General features: G+C 38.8%; 1 protein-coding gene across 2 annotated transcripts in view; it reads right to left on the bottom strand.

The window, feature by feature from the left end:
• NRP1 (neuropilin 1) overlaps positions 1 to 21,832 on the bottom strand; it is a 114,068-nt gene that overhangs the window by 48,237 nt on the left and 43,999 nt on the right. For both annotated transcript variants that reach the window (XM_071428688.1, XM_071428689.1), the window contains exons 4-7: positions 19,102 to 19,283; positions 14,411 to 14,638; positions 6,679 to 6,834; positions 3,788 to 3,954 (exon numbers count right to left, since the gene is read on the bottom strand). In XM_071428688.1, coding sequence (XP_071284789.1) covers positions 3,788 to 3,954; positions 6,679 to 6,834; positions 14,411 to 14,638; positions 19,102 to 19,283 — 733 coding nt within the window. The remainder of the gene's footprint in view (positions 1 to 3,787; positions 3,955 to 6,678; positions 6,835 to 14,410; positions 14,639 to 19,101; positions 19,284 to 21,832) is intronic.

Here is a 21,832-nt window from a genome sequence, read left to right as displayed (position 1 = left end):
ACAAGTAGGCTGGGCATAAGGTTGGGATGCTAATAACATCCCATATAACAATAAACTACCTTCACACATATTTTTGGCAGCCCTTGTTCCCTCATGCATATCTTTATTCCATTCATATTGGAAAATTCACAGACTTATTAATGTGTTTTTAAAGAAGAAATTCAATCTAGAGTGACTCTGTTTCTGATTAAGGAATCACTCCAAAGCTCATGTTAGTTGAGCAATTTTCAAAGTGTGTTTGAGGGTAAAAATAAAATGGAGAAAGTGCTGGGCAGACTTGCGGTGCGACTGTACTATGGTTATTTTGAATCTAAGCTTTGAAATTGATTTTCAAACAACTAAGGAAAGGAAGGGAAAGGCAACTTTCACGTAACAGAGCCCTGTAAGCAGGTGGAACTCAGATGGACTCAGGAGTTCATATCTGTCAGCCACAAAGGAGCAATCTAGTTTTTCCACAAATGATAGGATTCAGGTCCACAGATGGAACTCATGCAAACCCATTACTAATAACAAGCCAACACTATTTTCCTAATTATTTTCATCAAAATGGTCCAAAAGATTTCAACAGCTCAAAGGAGACAATAATATCTCATGCCCTCCAGACGTCCTCTAGATACCAATCTCCTTTGGTTGATACTCAACGAGGTTTTCTGTTTCTTTTGTCTTAACAAAAACATTAACCTTGAAGGGAGAGGCAAAAGGAAGAGAAAGGAGAACTATAATATTTCCCCTATACAAAGAAACCCCAACACACTGAGGAGATTAATATTTGGAGCTGAATTTTCAAGCTGTTCTGCCCATGTATGACTGTACACAGCTCATATAGATGCCCTAGTTGCATATGCACGTTAGCAGCTCAAAGACAGATATCTCTATTTAACCAGCTGCAGTGTTTGTGTAGGTATGGAAACCTGCAATTATGTAAAAATTAATGGTTAACTGATACACACAAAACTTCTGTCTCCTAGACAAGGGCATATAGGCAGAAATCTTCACTTTGAAAGTTCTAAGTTCAGAAATGCTGTATCCTTCAGCTTTGTTTTTTTGCTGTTGAATATCTTCTAGAGTTCTGCACTGTGCAGCAAAAATCCATTTATGCTGCACTGCACAAAAGCAAATACTTCACATAAATGACTAGTTTACAATAGCATGCACAACAAAGCAGAACAAAGTGACCTCAGTCCTTCACATACAAGTGCCTTCCTGCTTTTTATAAAATATTACAATTTTTTTTCCTATGGATAATTTCAGAGTACTTTATCAGTTACATGTCCTTGGTTGTTTGTCTGTAAGCTCTTATGGAGATGAACATCTGTTCCCAGGGATATTTGTACAGAGGAAACATGGGACTTCAATATTTTATCCAGACACAAATTCACAACATGCACTTACTGCCAGTGGCATCAAGACTTTGTAGAAGATGGAGGTTCATTGGCACAAGGACCTGCTTATTGAGGTTTCTGGGAGTCCAAAGCCCTTAGCACTCATCACAAGATGGTCAATTAACAGGAAAGCATTAGGAAACAGTTGGAAGTTTGAATTATCAATGTCAGTGTAGAACTAAACCACAATAAAATAAGCATAATCAGAGCCAAATAAGAATTATCAGAGCCCAAGATGAGTTAAGTTGTTGTACCTTGTAAAAGGGGATGATATACTGAATCTCTGCACTAGCTCAGTTCCTTCTGCTGCACAGGTTGTGCTCTGCAGCAAGTGTTAAGCATCTCTACTCAACACAGTGAATCTTCAAGCAAGAACTTGTAGGCTCATTCCTGCCAACAGGACACAGCTACAGCCTAATTGCTCTGTGATGAAATCTGCCTTGGGGATGCTGGTCCCTCCACATGGGCCCTGGGAGCAAACGAGATGTCCAAGGGACTGCTCAGGGAAATAGCTCCTGCTGCTCTTTCCAGACCAGGAGCTGGGTGAAGAAGATGAGAACTGTGGCATGAGCAGCACAGCATGCAAATAACCACCAGCTTCTGGGCAGATGTGGTAGCTGAATGCAGCAAAAAGCTGCTAAACATTATGCTCAGTGGTTTTTTCAGCCCCTGAGCACCCTGGTTTATGGCAGGAGGAAAAGGAGGCTGAGAAATTCATGTGCAGGGGGCCTGAGGTACCCTGAGCTGCTTTAAGCATAAAACCTGGAGTAGTCTGAATTCTGTTATGTGTCTGTTATTAAAGAAGTTTATGGTCAAAAGAAGTCCTTTGAAACTTTTTCTCAGAAAGATCTAGTTCTAAGTGAAAGGATTAAGATATATAGATATATAGGCAATATATAGGTACGTAGTTATCATAACTTAATAAAGTTAATAAGCACACAGAACACATGAATGAGATTTGACTAACTCTCTTGTTTTGATTATCTGGTCATAAATGTGCAAGTGACAGCAGAAAAGAAGGAAACAAAGGAAAAGTGGCGGCCCTGCGTCCAGATGAAACACATGGAATTTGATTCCAATGCATTCCACCCTTTTTCCATGTGCATTCCATGGCTTGCAAGTGGCAATGATTAATAACAAGCCTTGCACTTAGATAAGGTTGAGGAGATTTTAGTGTTTATTCCTAAATAATGAAAAAGTATCAACAGATATTTTTTTTTGCCCCTCTGAAGTCTGATTAGGTCCATTGTACTCAATTGCCAGGAGCTCAGGATGCACAGGGGCCCCCAAGCAGGACACCTGAGAGGCCTGTTGTGTGCCAGGGATCAGAAATGAAAGACTTCCCCCTCTTTCTTCCCTTTTCTAACTATTACTCAACAGGTTTTTGAGCTTTCTTGCAGACATCAAACCTCACAGGAAACATCAGTGTGAACACTTGTATGAAAGGCTAATAAGGCATTGTTTTCATATGTCAGTTAGTAATTTCCTATAGAAAATAACAGAAGTAGGAGGAATGTCTCAAATCTATGAAAAAGTTTTCAATATTAGTAATATAATATGCTTAAGCATTTTTCTTAGCTTTTGCCAACAGAAATATATTCTAGGTTTCAGGTAAGTATTGTAAGTCAACTTAAAATTGAGGAAAATCAATGGTTTTTCACATAATTATATTAATACTTCCCTGCTCGTATAGTTTTTTGTACACAGTAATTGATATGAATAATCTGAACCTGTTCAAGAGTTATGTACCATTCAGCTATGTACCTGATAATATTTAACAAACAAGTCCAAAGAGACTGACTGAACTCAAGGAGTCTCTTCATGGTAACAAATGTTTGCAGGATTTCTCCTGTGCTAGCAGAGCAAAGCCAGGGCAGCCCATCTTGGTAATGAATGTTGTGTTTAAGGATGTGGAAGAATAGCCACCAGACAGAGACCATTGAGCTCATTCTGTGAGTAACACATTCTAGAAGGGACATAGGTCTTCTGAGGTGAAATCTGAGTGCATGAAAACACCACATTGTATTAATGCTTAACTGTAATCAGCTAGAGACATAGCACATGCTCAGTTTACTGGGACATTCCTCTTTAAGTGCATGTTAAACTAATATTGACTTTTCCACTAAACCAAAATCTCTGTTATTTGTGCCCAGAAGACTGAAAAAACAATAGATGTGGGAAGTAGAAGAATTAATCTTCCTGACCTTTTCTTTTTCTATGCCTTTGGGAGTAAGTCTTTTTTTGTCTGTCTAATGGGGAATATGAGTTATTCCCTTGCAACAATTCTTAAATTATGTAGAAGTACTTCACTGTGTTATTATTTTTTTTCTTTCTTTTGCATTCTTCACATCCAATAAACTCCACAGAGTATTATTAATAACATCTTTAAAATGTTATCTTTTTACCTGGATCCATTCTCTGATGGAATCTTCCCCCGGGGTCCATCCATTCTCAGGGTAATTTAGCCGGGCCCTTTCTGAAGACCAGATAGCGCTGTACTGGGAGGAGACAGTGATTTGATCAGAGTGAATCTCTCCTGACTCCATGCCTAGTGGTTCCATGCACTGGAAATCTGAAGAAAAATAAATTACCATCATTATTATGGTCAGCTTTTTGATTTAGACTTTGAATAATAAGAACATTTACCTGCTTTGAATATGAATATCTAAAGAATTTATTGTTATGTGACTTTGAATACTTTAGCAACTTTAAGTGAGGCAGTGTTGGGCTTATGGTGTCATTCTTAATACTGCCATTTGAGTTGCCATGGCAATTCCTGCAATAATAATGCTATACAAATATTTTAGCCCAGTATTGTGGCCATTTCAGTGCAGGACAATAGAACTGTCTATCCTAGGCTAGCACAGACACTCCTGTGGATTCATAATATAGAACAATCTATGTTCACCTCAAAATTATGCAAAAACCCAGAAAAGATAAATTAGACTATTTTATGAAATAATTTGATTTTAAAACTATTTACTTCAGTACAAAAAATATAAAATGCTTAAAACATTTATTAAAATTTTATCCATTCTCTTTGGATTCTGGACACTGGAATGAAATAGATCAACAAAATTTGAATTCAGGCCACAAAATTATTGACCTAAGGAAATTACCAGCTCTTCTGTAATGTGGTGCATTGTAAATGAGTTGATCATCTCCATTCAACCTCTTTTTGTTTACACAAAAATTACCAAGCTAATTTAGAATCAATTGACTTCCTAATCACTATGGTGAGTTCAAAGGTTGGTAGGGCAGAGTGACTCAATTCTTCTCTCAGTCTTTAAAAATAAAGGCTCCAACCCCTACTAAGGGAAGAGAAGCCATGAGCTTCAGACAGATCCTCACACCCACGTGCTCCTGGGCCTTCATGTCAGTACAAGGTCACCCCAGTACAAGGGCAAGAGAAAAAACCCCATGTGCCCATGCTTCTGTTCAAGGACTTCACACTATAAAATAGAATTAATTCCTTTATTAGAAATTAAGCTAACATAACTCTGTGAAATTGAGTTGGATATATGTTGGATATATGCTCCTTTTTATTGCACCTTCTCTGGAGCTGATGTGTCTCTAATAGGGGTGGGTGCTGAGCTGAAAGCTTCAACAGCCATGAGCTGGAAAATTGAGCTTTAAATATACAAAGTTTTGTGTTTTCAATGAAAATTAAAGTATTGTGGGAAAAAAACCCAAAAAACAACTTAAATCTTTTATCAGAGATCCAAAAATTTACATTTGGTAACATTCTCAGAGTATTTTACAGGAGCTGTAGATGGGGTTTCCCATAACTCAATCATACCAACAGCATTTCCTGTGGAATAGGACCCTCTCTTCCAGTTCTGTGCTGCTTCAATGTATTATGTACATGGTGAAGTACTGAAGCTGAACTACAGCAGGGCAAGACTCAAAGGAAAGGAACTTCTGCATGAAACCTACAGGAAAGCCATAAGGCACTACAGAGAATGCAAAACATGATAGGGGGAGTAATATCAAAATACATAAAAAGTGTCTGATTTGATCCAGACACATTGGATTTCCCTGTAGTCTACTGAGAGGGACAAGTAGCTCCTGGGGACACCTCACATGCCTGGGATAATGAGGTTGGGCTGTCCTCTGGAGGTGACCAGACAACACAAAGAGTAAGGGTGGCTGAAATTAAACGAGAGAATTTGCTTCTCTGTCTAAGTCTGCAGCATATAAAATGCTTCCTCTTGTCATCCAAAAGGGTTTTCATACACACCAACTTCTGTTCTGCTGTCCTGTGGTTAAGAGCTGAAGGCATCTTGGCATAGCAGATATTATTAATTCTGATTTCAGAGTGATGGTGCATCTACAGCCTGGGTAGGGTGACTGTGGAGGAGGGGGACATGGGGAACACAAATTGTTTGTGCTGGTTATGAAGGGATGGGAGCAGCACCTACATAAGGAGAAACCAAACTAGCTGAAGGTACAATGCTTTCCATCCACAGAGGCTGTGAGTCCCCATTCCCTCTTCCTGCCTACATGTGTGTAAGAAAGCTGTTAAAAAAGCATGGAGTGGAGGAGAGATGGGGAGTTACGGCTAAATTTTCAGTTTACTCATTTTTCTTTTGTCCCTTTTTTCATTAAACAAGTACATCAAATCTGTATGAATCTGCTCAAAACTCAGTAAAGACACAGAAAGGAGAGGGAGTTTGATATAAAGTGTTTGTTTTATCACTGAGGAAAGCAATGAAATCTGCAAGGACATGGTGTAACACAGCGTGTTATTTTCCTGTTTCCCTCACTTCATTTCATTCTCTGTCCAAAGGGTAAGCATGAAAAGGAGTCAACTGAGAAAAAAATACAAAACACAGAACAAAGCTTAGCTAGCTTATGAAATGGTTTAACAAGAGCACATATATTAAATGGGTTCTTTTTATTCAAGAAATCGATCATCAAAGCTTATTCCATGTAATAAAAGAAGGCTTTGGATAGTGCATTCATTGTTCATGTTTCATTGTTTTAATGCAAGTGTTCAATTGCTCTGCATTCCTGCGTTTCCTTGGTCAGCACAGTTTTTCACAATAATTATCCCAACTTCCTGGCAATACAGTGGAATAAAACTGTAAGGAGAATTCTGCTTCTTGCACTTCTTTTCAAAGGGCAGCTGTTCTTTAAAAAAAAAAAAAGAAGAAGAAAAGGAAAACAGAACCAATCTTTCTCTACCCTCTTATTTATTTAAGGTTTCTTTAAAGCTTCAGACAACACCTGGTGTGCAAGAAGACATAACAGAGAGCATTTTCCAAGAAGCTCTGCGGGATAGATAAATACTGACCTTCTGAGACACTGCTCTGTGACACACTGTAGTTTGCTGAGAAGCCCTCCTTCGCTATTGCACTGTCAGTGTAGAATACCATTGAAAGGATCCCCGTTGAAGAGCGGACACGTCCTGGGTTGTTTTGCCCACAATAACGCCCGATGTGTGGGCCAACTGCAAAGAAACAGGACACAATAGTAAACTGCCAGGGCTGCTCTGACAATAGGTGCCACTACAATATCCTCCCAAGGACAGTCCCTCAGCAGGAAACGGTCAGCCTCTGTAACAGCTCAAAATAACAATGCCATCAATAATTCAGCGATGAACAATAAATTGTTTATCCTACCCTGGCAATCATACTTCTAAAATGCTCTGGATAGCACTCCATGAACCTCTGAAAATGTACAGACCCAGGATTTAGAAAAATGTCCTTCAAAGTGTGCAGAGAGGGCAGTGATGCACAAAACTACTCATACAAAGCACCACAAGTATTTTCCAAAGTGTGATTGAACCACCAATTTATGACAAGAGCAACTGAATGGCCTGATTTGCCAACCTAGTACACAAGATGCTGTGTACTAGGAGTTCAAACAGTGCCTTCCAGGTTTTATGCTCTATAGAGCAGATGATCTGTTAATTTCATTTCAAACTTTGAAAAAACATTTTTGACTCATATTGAGGCTATGACCAATGACTCTTCATCCCCCTTTATTTAGGCTTTCAAAACCCCATAGCTCTCTTGCCCATATCATCAATATTAAGGAATATTGAAAAAGAATTTGAGAGTGAAATCTTAATCCTTTCAAAAGAGCAAGAATTTCTTAAGTATATCTTCATGTCACAGAATACACACACATACACAGTTACATGATCTCTCTTCATGTTAATACTGTATAAACCAGATTTTGGTATTTTTCAACATTTCCTGGGCAGTGAGATAATCTTTTTCCTTAATTAAGCTACTCAATTCACAACCAACATATGTGGCCTTCTAGCACTTGAGCATTCCCTACAGATAGGTCCCTAGGCTGTGGAATGGTGGTACATCTGTGCTTACAAACAATAAGAGAAGATAATGCTAAAACCCACCCATGGAGCCAATCATGAAAATAATCATGAGGCGTCATTCTAATGCTTACACCACTGGCTTTCCAGGCTTAAATTAACACCTTGTCATTTCTCTAGGAAGTCCATTACACTTTCAGTTTAAAATGTAAAATGTTTAGATATCCTAATTATTCACAGTTCAAAGAAAATCTGCAGCTAACATAATTTTCTAGTCCTTTATTGGCATTTTCCAACAAGTAAAACAGCTCCAGCTTGGAATAACTTAATACTTACTTATGTAAGCTACACATTTCTGTAAGGCCCTAGAGTTGCCAGAAAGAGGGAGCTCAGATGTTATAGCTCTTGTTGCCAGCCTGTGCTTTTCTATCCATATTCTGGCCACAGTAACTCTTCTGTTGCCTTGGCAATCCCATGGCATTTGAAATACCTGCCAATTCAGACTTTTTCCACTAAGGTTGTTCCATGAAGCATTGATAGAATGAAACATCCTATAGAGGATATGAATTGAATTCTTCCTCATCCCAGAAATCATTAAAGCTTCATGATTTTATTTTTCAGAGAGAGAAATTTGTTTAGACTATTACCATTAATGGCTTTTTAAAAACATAAAATAATGCCCCCACATTCCAGGTGCTGCAGGTTTCTGGTTTTGTGTTTGCTTTTGTTTTCTTTTGCATTTTCTGTGTGCAAACAGCTCTGATCCTGCTCTTTCTCAGAATGGCTTTCAAGATTATAGCTGCTGATGGTGTTCTGAGCTGCAAGAATGTAAGGAGGATAAGGCTACCATGTTATGGTGCTCTGAGCCTCCCTCCTCCCATTTCCTGCAGGGAAGCCTCTTTGAAAGGACAAACAGAAGAGAACTTTGTTTAAAGCAGACAGGCTTCAAGATTCCCCATGACTCACTGGTTTATAATTTTTAAGACATATTTAGTGATTATGCATTTGAGTCTTCAAGAGATTGGCCCTGCCATCACAGTACTATTCCCTTTGCCAGCTATGTGGATGCAAGTGCCAAAAAAGTGCAGAATATGACACAAAGAGGTATTGAATTTTTTTGTGCAACGTGTAAACCTTAGCCTGCTGAGCTAATACGATATTGATCTGAGCACAACTGGATGAAATAGAAATTCTCCTTCTTCCATAAATAGCTAACACAAAGTTCCTCCCTTCCATCCTTTTTTTCCATTTAAGCCTTGAAAACTTTTGAATGACAATAAATTACCAAATATTTCATGTGTCACCACATCAAACAAATGCTGTGCAGGAAACCCATCTGAGGAATCATTCGGAGGGTGAGACTGCTGTCTGTTTAGGTGGACTATGCCACTGGTTATGTTTTACCATCTCCCTGACAATTCCTTAGGAAATGAGATGGGATTTCATATTAGACTGTATAGAGTTCTAAATGGGAATTCTGGGGCAAAAGGTGCTGAAAAGTCACGAGGCCAGCCTCTAACTGTGGACCCTCCTGTTGCTGTGACAGCCCCCCTCAGTAAGGGCTACTCCAAATGTCACTTGGATTATGTCCTCACTCATGGATGCTTCTACACTCCCTGCAGAACAAAGGCATTGCAGTGAGCCAGCCACCTCATCTGGCTGCCCATGCTGTAGCAACTTCTGAGACCTTGGCTCCTCTTTTCACTGACACAGCATTATACAGTGGAAATCTGAGTAACTTTCTGGTTAACAGATGGAGGGACAACTAAGAAATCTAGTTTGCATGCATTTCCCAAAATGCAGAATCTAATTCTATAGCTGGGATAAATCCTTGATTAGTCTTAATAAGTATTTTGGAAGGTTTACAGATCGGAGTGCAGAATATATAGTAAGTGGCTGGTGGTTTAAGACTAAACAGAAACCTTATCCTAACTGGTTCTTCTTTTCTTTACCATTGTTTGCCCTTCTGCACAAAGAATATTGATATGAGGAAATTCTGAATATTACTGAAATACACTTTTACCTATCTAGCTGAAATATTAGCTTTTGGAATTAGGTTTAAGAACCCCCCCAAAAAAAACCCAAAAGCAAGGAAAAAAGGTGTATCAGACTTCTAAAACAGTAAAACAAATGTTATGTTAACTAGCCATGTATTTAATTTCAAAGTTGTTTTTTATAAGCTTCCTTGTATGTTGTGGACAGTATTTTCACATCACTGTGATTTTTATTGAAAAATAGTTGCACACAATTTAGGATGCTGAAGAAGAAACAGCCAAAAAATTAATTCCATCCTCACATTCCAGTAGTCAACCACACTGAGCTTGTGTATGCTCTTAGATCTTAATGGTTTCTCACAAGAGTGTAGAAAGCAACCACAACAGGAGAAACACACTTAGATTAATAGCAACCTTCATTTGCACTGATGTTAATGACTGCAGTAAAGCATTCTGCTTTGCTCTGTAATTCAGTGGAAGCTCTTGTGGTATTGACTGAAGCAGCAATGCTTAGGCTGTGGTTCTCAAACCATATGTAAACTTCTTTAAATTACGTTTGAGCTCTAGTAGACAGCCTATAGAGCTTCAAAGAGAGCTGCATGATGAATATGTGCAATTCATCACTAAAGCTAGGCCTCCTCTTGAGTGGGCTATTTTTCTTCAAAGTCATCAATGGAGTGTTCTCAGCAGATGCTGGCTGAGATATATCTGTGCCTTGGGCAAAGATATTTTTGGTATCTAGTTTATTCATGCAAAATCATATCTTTCTGTTCTGAGATCTACTCACTCTCCTGCTCTAAATCCACCTGTTATCTCTTTCAAACCAAGGTCCCTTTTCTGTACAATATTTGCAACAAGCACCTGTAGTTCTCAGATATTCCTCAACAGGGTTTTTTTCACGAAACAAAATGCCAGGTTTGAGACATTCCTGAATGCCTAGCATTCCCCTCTTGAAACAGCAAAACACTTACACCACTGTTTAACTTCAGTCCTGGAAGGGTCCTTGGTGAATTCCTTTTGAAGGCAATCTAACTTCACATGCTTCAAAGATAAGCACGCATTTTGTAGAATCAAGTAGCAAATACTCAGCACTTGCCAGCTTCAATTCACTGAAAGGACAGCCAGGTAGGCTGAGGACTCCATGATTGTGACAGAGCATTTCAGGATTTATGTCTTTTTGAATGACTGTTACAGTTGCTGTCAAATTCTCTAACAGAAAATTGTTTTCCATCAGTGAAATAGAAATTATGTAGAAGTAAAATGTAAATGTAAGCTTACTGACTTTGACATATCCTTTTAAACATCATTGTGAAAATTTCTTTAAAAGAACATTTCTCTTCTTTACTTTTTCGCTTTTTTTGGGGGAGAAGGAAAGAAAAAATAATCACAGCTGTATAAAACAGCAAATTTATTTCCTGCTGTTCTCTAGGGACTATAGCTTAATAAATTCTATAGTGAAAACATTTTCTACTTATGTTGGGTTTCATCTGCTCTAACTTAGGCATCTGAAGTTGACATCTGACTTAGGGATTCATAGCTTTCATTATAGTCAATGAGACAAGACACTCCAGAGTTCTTCTAACTATGTCCTAAAGTAGATGTTGAGACAGGACAGGGTGGGATGCTGTTCCCTGCTGGGAACAGAGGGATAGCTGTGCCTGGCTCAAATAAATGCTCATGCCTATTTTCCAGAGATGCATGTTCAGGGGGCTGTCCACCTAATTCTGCTGTAGTTGAGACAACAACTATTTTCCAAATAGTTCTCTCTCTCCTATTACAATACTGCCATCATTCCAGGAAACCACAGCTGTGATGCTGTGGAGCAGGGGATGTGAACTGAGGGATAAACATTTTTTTCATACATTAAAAAAACGCTGTCACATTTCTATCAATGCAATAGCAGCTTTAACACAACTGGGCATGTGAGCAGCAATGCATTACAACAAAGAAAAATAACTTCCTTTTCTATGGATATATCACTAAACAGAGTGGGCCAGGGGACACCCTCTGGACCTGCAGCCAGTCACAGGGACTGCTCCTGGGACCAGGCCAAGAGAGTGACACAACCTGCCCCTGTGGGGCTCTTACTGGCTGGCCATGTCCAGCTTGCCTGTTGAGAATGATCCCTGGCTTTCACTGTCCTCCAAATCATGCTTAGGAATTTCTTGGGAAAGTGCAAATTGATGTGTGCTAAAACTGTGCAAGGGAGTACACCAGCAAATTAGAAGTGCACACAAGCATATTAGTTAATATCAGTTAATGCAGAATACTTTTGCACAGGCTAAAGGGAAATGGCAGTTACTGCAGAATACTTTTGCACAGGCTAAAGGGAAATGGACAAATGGCTCAAAGACTCACCCTGGGTGAGTCTCCCTCCATCAAAGGGAGCCATACTGTATAATTTACCACTGTGCAGAAATTTACTATTTTCATGTGGATACAAGTTAGATTTATTTTTCCCCAGATACTCTCTCTACATATTCTCCAGCATACAGACATTCTCTATCTTCAGTTCATGGCCAGGTTGTACCAGTGGTTTCCTGTGCCAGCTTTGCTCTTCAGCTGAAATAGTTCTCCCTCCTAGGGATTCATCCTGACATGCATTTATAGAAAAGCAATCACATTCCCTCTTTCTTTGTAGTGTTAAGTTAAACAAGAGAGACTGACTGCTGGCTGAGGATCATCCTACAGTGAAATGATGCAGCAAACATTTTTCCTACAACATTTTTGCTGCAACCTCCAACAGTTTATATCAAAGAAAACATTTTTTCCAGCCTACAATTTCTGTTGAATATTTACAAGTAAACATGCAAGTACCCTTAGTGGATGTCAGGATCATTTTCAGTGCAGAGAGTTTGTGAGACAGTTTGCAGAAGGCTGATAATGCCTGTTGATAATTGGTCTTCAGTATGGCTCAGCCACTTTTTTGAACCAGGAAATTACTGCTTTGAAACCCTCTACATTGACAATAATGCATTTCTTTTTGGTTATATTACACATAAATTGATTTACTGGATCATCTTTTCAAATATCAGTTTAAATGCAAGCTCTACAGGACAGATTTGGCCTATATACAAATAAACCTATTATTAAACGTTCCAGACATCATTATTGTACTATTAAAATATTGTTTTTCTAATTGAAGCATTAAATACTAAATAGTCTTTTAGCTACTGTTATGGATCTTTCTTCACTCCTTATTGAGGTGGACTGAAAAGAGCCATGATAAACCCATTAAGCATAAAATATGAAGAGAAAAGCACAAATATATGCTAAAAGACATATATTTCCTGCAGCATCAATGGAAGCTTTAAGCAAAATTATATTGGGGATTTATTTAGGAAAACAGTCAAGTTTTAATGCATTATTAAAGTGTATTCCTTAAGTTATGTTTTCATTTAAATCAAATATTAATGTAGGATTAGCAGTTTGTAGAAACTGCCACTGCTGTTCATAAAACACACCGAAAAAATCTATTAATATGGGTTATCACACTAGTGGAAAACTGAAATAGTTGTAATTAGTGCCCTATACAAACAACATAAATCTTCAGTCACTGAATTTTGCTACAAATTAAAAATTAAGAAGAAAAAGGACAGTTTCAAGATGCTTCTCTTTATCAGCTTATGCCAAACACAGAAACAGTGAAAAAGGCATCACTAATAATCAGCTTTACATAGCTGTTTCCACACAGCTCATATAGGCATTTGGGCACCCTAAAGGCTGGGCATTCAGCTTGAACAATGCCTTATAGGCTGGAGCTGCAGCCTTTGGCTCCGGGCCCTTGGAGAGTTGATACATGGCTGCCCTGCCTAGGGGAGATTTGGATCTTGCAGACCCAAGATTGTACATGAAAATCATAGAGAAATCATGTAGCTATTTTATTTGTCAGACTCAGTGTAAAACAGGGCTGTGGGGTTGGGCAGAAGGTGAAATGAGGGCTCTCTGGCTCCATAGGGTTAGCTAATATCTAGCTATGCACTTAGTGAATGTGCACAAGGTCAAGTGTGGTCAACAACTAAATGGAAAATTACTGAGATGGCAGAGACATTCCACAAGGGTACCCAACACACCCACCCTGACAAATGAGGCCATCTAATCAGAGATTATAAGTTAACAAATTAAGATAAAACCTTTGGATTTGCTTAAAGTGTTGGAAGAGAGATCACTATAATGGAGGAACCCTGCAGTGCCCAGTCACTGAAGTCACCTGAATGAATAACTCAGTGACTGTTTACTGACCTGGGTAATTGTTTAGTCACTATGATTTCAACTGCACGGACACCACATTTTCTCTGGCAAAAAGATTCTCTGCTTTGGCAGCTGGTCTGTAACACAATTCCTCTGCAAGTCAGAGGGTCAGTACCTGAAGTCCAGTTTCTTAAATTTGTTGGAAATGTCTGGACTATACACTTGGGTTAGCTGTGAAAATTTGAGGACTCAGTATAAGACTTCACATTAATTTATTTTAGTGTAGGAGGTTCATCACATATTACCACTGAACACAGATGTTTCTGCTAAGCCAACTGTTAAAACTGAACATATTTCATTAAAAAAAAAATCATTCACACTATGATATGCTTTACTGAATGAATTTACAGAGCATTTTCTCCATTTCTTTTTAATTCAACTCACTTCACATAAATCAAGCAAGGATCTCTCTAGCATGACAGTTTAAAAAATGGGACTATGCCTTCTGCACGCCACTACATAGTAATGGTTATGCATATTACAGTCCATTTTTCTCTTACCATCGGGGAATCCATCCCAGATTTCCAATCGGTCATAGCGACAGAATGCTCCCCCTGGAGTATTTGAATCAGGTTCTAGCTCAAAGCTTTCAAATTCCAGTACAATCTCTGACATCTTTGGTGCAAAGATAATGTAAGTGCATTCAAGGCTATTGGGATATTTTTCAGGGAATCCAGGGGACTTTATCACTCCACTTGATGAAGTAAAGTTTCTGGAACATTCAGGTCCTGTAGGAGAAGGTGAAAAATCAACGGGGTTAACACTGTGCTACTAAGCAAAGCAGTTAGCTGGAAAACAAATTAGGTTGTATTGTCTCTCCAGCAGCAAAGGTGGCTTTTCAATGAAACACCTCATTTTAATCGCCGCATTAATCATTCAGCCAGCTTGTTCCTATTATTGATAGTCAGTCATTTAAAGCCCAATCCACATATACTGTCTGATCTTCAATTTTCAATTTGTATGGAACAATATGAAAACTTGTACCAGCTCTAGAAAAAATTATGACAAATACAAAGTCATGTGGGAACAATGAAAGTGTAAGCTGCAGAAATCTCGACAGAGCCCTAGAGAAATAATTATAGCCCCTTCAAGCTCAAATCTTTAAATCTTATGGCTGACAGGCTTTTATTGGTGAAATAGAACTTTTTACAAAAGCGGGTGAGTGAATTCAGTAGAGGGAGTAGTGGTTTCAGATTCCTGGAGCACTGACTCAGTAACTCTGCCAGATGTGACCTATGCCTCCTTGACAAACTAAATGTGAAAGGTAATTCGTACATGTACTGAGGGTGAGTGACTCATTCTGAGTGGTGTTGACACAGGTGCACCAGTAAAATGTTGCTGTTAGTGTGGGCATGATAAACTGTGTGATTACAGGCAGTGTTGCTAGAAGTCACCTAATGTCAGTGTTGACACACCAGCTTTCCCTGATGTTCCCACCATGGCATAATGGGATGCTCCAAACAGTGCTCTTGGTGGAGCAGGAAACTGGTAGTGAAGATTTGAGGGTATAAAAGGCCAGGTCACTGGATTTGCCTTTGTGAGTACTGGGACAAACTGGAATACCTCTCTTGTTGATAGATCTCATTTCTCCTTTATTCAGGTCCCTCAGGAATCCTCTCTGTGGATCCCACACCTGCAGATGTACTCAGAAGTCAGCTGCAGGCACTGCCCACACATCTTCCCACAAGGTCTGCCTTTTGACACTCCAGATTTAATAGAGTGATTTACAGGACTTGGGGCATTGGTGGATATCAGCTGGCCTGGGGAGTTTGAGTAGCATGACTCAAATGAAGGTCCTTAGACATGGAGCAGAGGAAGGACACAGAGAGCAGAGCTTGGTTGCAGCAGGCAGGTCTGTGCTGGAGGGTGGCGTGTGTGAGGCCCCAATCTGGATGAGGATGCCCAGCATCCTTAGAGACTGTAGTCAGGAGCCTTAGAGGATTTCCAATGCCTAACACAGATCATTGAAGGAAAACAGTCTGGCTTGTTGCATATATGAATACTCTTATTTCACTATAGAAAATGTTTTCATTGTGAATGTGCCAAACATATTACCCCCCACAGATCTGGCCACCTCCCAGCTAAATTCAGCACTCAAGAGAGAGGTCTGAATGAATTTACTCAGTTCAGGTATCCTTGCCCTTCAACAGACACTGAGAGGAAATTCTTGAACTATCACATCAATATTCAGAACACTTCATGGCATATTTTGGAAGATGTGGATATTGATGCTCATGTAACCTGACCCATTCCAATTTGGGAAATTACATTTTGCCTATAATTAAATCACCCCCTTACACATTAGTTGAATATTCCTCTTCTCTCCCTGTCATTCCCTTGTCTCCTTGTCATGCAGGGGAGGGTTATATTCTGGTTGTTGCTCTTCACTCCCACCAGTAGCTGCTGTTCCAGGATAAAATAGCTTTGCTATGCCATTCATAGTATAAACTGCTCTGTACTCCTCTTGGAATCCAATAAAAGATGCAATATAAAATGTAAGCCAGGATCATTATTGGTTTATTAAATACAGCCAGATCCTGGCTCCGAGTGTGTTCACTCGTCAGGCTCTTACACATAGTATCTCGATGCCAGCTTGCTTTATTTTAAACATGTTTGAATCAATCTGGTGCAAGAAACAGAAACTGTTTTCAGGGGTGCTTTCTCACTAAAATGCCCTCCAAAGATTTTGACCCTTTACTGACACTGTGAAGCAGCTGCAGGAATTATATCAATACTGAGGCTACGAGGAACTCCATGGGACAATGTGCATGGAAAACTGGCAGAAAAGGTTCCAGTGGAGATACCAAAAGTAGATACTTCTGAGGTGGAGAAACTACATGTGTACATGTGCATGAAACAAAGGAAGAAATATGAACTGAAGGAAATACAGAGAGGAGGCAACAGAGAGAGCAAAGAAAAAGAGATGACATTGGGGATAATTTAATCTGCTATCTGTGGGTGTCACTGAGCCAAAAAATCATTTGCCTTCTTGGTCGACACTTTCTTTTCTCTCAGTTTACACCATAAATTTAGTTGACTAAAGTTAGGAATGTTGAATGTGAACTGTGTAGATCCTTTCCTAGTGAATACGTCACTCGTGCGCCCTAAAATAGAATGTCTGCCCAAGCCAAAATGATGCAAATTTCATGTGGGCTAAGTGTTGGGCAAAATGTTTTAGTCCTGTTTTAGTTTTACAACTTCTTCAGTGTCTCTCTGGCTACGGAGCTGAATGAGAAGTAAAGAGTAATGGGCAAAAATAGATTGTGTGCTGGAATGAAGCTCAGCCTTCAGCTCAGCACCACAGGACCTTGGGCTTGGGATCATTCTTCCCGAGCCCATACCTGGGAAATGATGAGCTAAGTTGTGAATATGCTAAACCAGACATACTTGTCTGGTGTGAGCAGCTGAGCTTCACCTTTCACCTATGCAAAAGGGTGAACTGATTTATTTGGCACAGATATTAAAATGCAAAACTGGTACAGCATATATGCATTTTTTCAGAAGTTAAATAGGGCTGTGTTCCCACAGCAATGATAATTTGTATCCTTTGTGTACACATGGCATTTTCTAACACTGCATGGTGATAACTGTCCTGCCTTAATATACAGTTTATGTGGAATGAACTGGAGTTAAAGTTGCTCTGGGAGCCATAATTTTGCATTTCCTGACTTCCATGTGTGTAAAATCACATTCATAATGCCATCTTAACATGGTAAATGTGCATCTTTGAGGCATGTAAATGACCACACAAGGAAATAAACACAATGTTCCTGTCAGAGTTCTGAGTTGTCACTACACTGTCAGGAAATAAATAAAAATTTTTTTCTTGAAAGGGTTCAGTTACTAAAATAGATTGTTTCACAGATCATTCTTTCACTTCCTCTTGTGTTTCAGCCTTGTTCTTCATGAAAGATGGTACTGCATATATAAGCACTGAGAAACGTCAGAACACATTTTCAAGAGTTTAGGCTCCAAAGGATATCAAAATAAATAGAGATATTTTTTCAGGAAAGCTTGGTGTCATTTGGATGCTGAATTCTTTCAAAAAATGTGACCCTGGAGGTCAGCAAAAGAATTTCTGGGAGTCAAGAGTGGATTTACAGACAGGGAAGATGGTGAACAAGAGGTCTGTGGCCCCAATTAGCACTGTGCAGAGCAGCAATAGCAATAGAAAAGAGACTTCACTACTGTGTTTCTCCTCATTAACAGTACAGCTGCCACCAAGAGTGTGTGCTGAACACAGCTAAAAATCTGGCTCTGGTTTAGGTGCATAAAAGGGACTTGGACTGGTTCTGAAAATGGGGCACCGACTGGGAGTGGTGTGCATTGGAAATTTGAAGTTTTGAGCTGCTTTTGTGAATATGACCCTAAACATTGATGTTGAAGTCAAATTTTTTTCCTAGAAAATGAATGTTATTGTCTTTTCATACATGATGAGTTTTGGTCCTGTATTCTCCAGGAATGGAATATATGAATTATTACTCTCCATCCAGCTATAGAGAAGATGTATGCCAAAAAGAGTGACCTTACAGCCCTTCTAGCTATTGACTCAGGAAGAGTGTTATAAAAGAGGGAGTGTCTCTCTGTCTGGTTAATCCTGCACTCTCTGTTTCTCTGTGCCTCATGAAGCTAATTGTGCTCACTGGCACTAATTCCTGGCACGAGCATCCAGCAGGTCATGCCTGATCAGTGTGAGCTGCTTCTCCCTTTTACCTCCCAAACATGATTTGTGAAAGCAGCAGCAACATCATCTGCTGCCCACGTGTACTCGGGTCCTTTCCGAGCCCGCAGCCATCTCTTGGGAGCGCAGAGCAAAACACTAACCAAAATAACCCAGGGACTCAGAAGGTTGCAGTGCTGTTGAGGCAGTAACATTGTAAATCATACAGCAATTATTAAAAAAAAAAAAAAGGAAAGCAATAAAGCTAATGGTTTTAAGATGGTTGGAACAAACAGCTGACGAAAACTACCATATTTCATGCAGAGGAGTCAACCCTCAGACGCAGCTGACCCACTGGACTCGTGATGATTTATACCCACTGAACACACACCCCACCTTGGAATGACTGGAGTAATAAGATTTTCCCTTTCAAGCATTTTCATGCATTTTCCCCATTCCAAAGAATTAAGGTGAACTTTCTGATGCAAGTAAAAATCAGAATGAACAATGTAAAAATGAATAGTTTCTTACCTCTTTTGAAAACTTCATAACGGATAGAAAATCCTGCTCCATGTGTCTCATAGTCAGAAACAAATTTAATAAAAAGATATGGTCCTGTAGACACTACAGGAGGGGGAGCAATTTTTCCACAGTACTTTCCCCATAAGCGTCCTTCAGCATTATCTCCATCAATCACTTCAACATAATCATACCTGGTAGATAAATGGAAGGAAGAAACTTTTAACTTCCAGGAAAGAAGGAGACCTAATTAATTTAGAAACCATAACACAACATAGATAATCAAGAAAAATGCTAGCTTGCTTGGAAAATGCATTATGCTGAAAGATGTAAGCAAAATGAAATAATTAAAATGGACTACATTATGTCTGTAGACATCATCTGGCAACATGGAACTATTAGGAAGAATGGTGTCCATTATGCTTGCAGACAATGTCAGCTAAAGTAACCAATTAACAAAAAAAAAAAAAAGGAAATCTCACGAGCACAATTCTGTATTATTAAATTGTGTTCCTTTGTCTGTGTAGTGTTGTTATCAATACATAATGCATAGCATTCTTTTCAAACTGTGAAGTTCTGTTATGAATTCAAAAATGTCTTCTTGGCTGTAGCTCTTTATGAACAATGCTTTGATTTCCATATGCTGTGCTCCAAACATATGTCCACAGAATAATAAATAAATCCCTAAACATTAGATTTTGCTCAAAACTCCATGATGCTGCAGATCAGTGGTAGAAAAATCTGTTCTTTTCCTTATTATCTGGACAAATAGTTTGGAGCACATCACAAAATCCACAAGTCAGTCACAGCACTTGGCTTTTCTCAGACAAAAATTGTTTCAATACAAATCACCTTTGCTTAGGTATTTGAATCAAGAAGTGCACGTTACTACATTTATATTTGTACAGCATGTGATTACTAGACAGACTGGGCTAAAAATCTCAGTGATGATTTACATCAAACCTAAGACTGTATAAAGAAAAGCATGTAATAACCAAATAATGATTGCTAGTAAAAGTTTGCCTGTGAGCAACACTTTAGGTCTCCTCAGCCCTGTCACCAGAGATGCCAATGTGCAGTGTCTGCTCTGACAGATTTGGTGTTCAAGGGCTGAGGAGAGCAAGCCCAGCAGGCTGGGGATGCTAAACCAGCCCAAGGAATACAACTGAGAATGAAAGGAGAACTGCAGGTGCAGAGACAGGTCTGTTCTTAAGTTTTATTAGCAGATGATTTCACTTGACCACAGACAGGAAGGAGGATCAGACCCAATCTGTAGAAGCAGTTTTATCTTCTCCTAGAAAGTGGTGGCTTTTGGAGCTTGGGTTGTGAACTGTGACTCTTTCAGGCAGCAGCAAAAGGCTTTTCCTTGCTGCTGCCTCTGAGTCTCAGCCACGCTGCCCTTTCATTTAACAAGTTGCTGTTAGCCAGACAATCTCATTTACTTTTCATTATCTTACTACGACTGACATTAAAATGTTGCCATTAATTTGTTTAGACCTTTATATTCTACTGTTATGCTTACTGAAATGTTCCAAGCATATTAATATACAAGGAAGAGCTAAAAATGACAGGACAATAAAGTGTGTCTGGCATTTTTAAAGAGATCAAAGGAAAAAAAAATGTCTTCATGATGACCAATGTCATTTTTAACAACTCTGCTCCAAACCATCCAGGGCACATTACTTATGTTTACATGAAGTCCTGTGAGACAGCTGCAAAGATGATATCACTAGTTAAAGTGGACAGCTTAAGGCTCCTTAAATTAAAAATGACATTACCTCATCAGTTAAAATTGTGTGCCAGCTTTGGTGTATATCAAATAGAAAATAAAGCTGACACTGATGGAACTGTAAGCATTAACATATGTGAAATATTGTGCTAACTGCATTTCTTCTTATGTATTTGGTTTTTCTAGTAGCAATTGCTCAGCTCACTAGCTTCACTGTCCCAGTGCAGACTGGTGGAAATACAAAGCGGAAATATGCATTTCTGAGATAATTTTACAGATACTTAAGTAGCCTGTATTTTTTAAAATTAGACTTTTTTTCTTTCTATAATGTCTTTATGATATGTGTATAACAAGATTTGAAAGTAAGGAGAAGAGCTGTAAAGAGACTTCAGAATTTTTGGGGTTTTGTCTGGTTTGTTTTTTATTTTCCCTTCTCAGAAATATCTTTAAAAATGCCATCTCTAGGTTCCCTGCAAAAACCATTGAAAGTACTCTGGGATACATGCTACTAATTTTTATATTTTGGGAAAAAAAAGTATGCTGAGAATTTTTAACAAGGCAACCTTTCTCCAAATAATCAGCTGCTTGTTAAAAAGAAAGAGTAACCACATAAACCCACAGCATCTCAGTGACAGTCTTTGCTCCATTTACCCCATGGTGACATTATTTCACCATTTTCCCAGGCACCATTCTTTGCTCAAGATTCAACAGTAGACAAATTTTCAAATGGTGTGAAAAAAAATTAAATAAAAATGCTAAGCAAATTTTACATTCTTTTTTGCTTCATATATAAAGGAGATAAAAATTCAAAAGGCTTGGATTTGGTGCTTTTATTCTGGTACACCTTGAAAACAAACAATGTTATATAGTCTTACTATAGTCTTGCTTCCATATACAGCCAAAAAATAAGTAACCTGTAAGTACCAATTTTGCTATTATATGAAGTAAATTAGGCAAAACCCCCCTATTTAAATTAAATTCTATCACTCTCCTAGTTTTCCTCCTTTATAGCAA

This window comes from Agelaius tricolor, unplaced genomic scaffold (genome assembly GCF_023055355.1).
Source record: "Agelaius tricolor isolate 1412-34295 unplaced genomic scaffold, bAgeTri1.0.p SCAF_6, whole genome shotgun sequence".
In the NCBI taxonomy this organism is placed as follows: domain Eukaryota; kingdom Metazoa; phylum Chordata; class Aves; order Passeriformes; family Icteridae; genus Agelaius; species Agelaius tricolor.
Note: the sequence above shows the minus strand (reverse complement) of the source record. Positions and strands in the feature narration are given on the sequence as shown.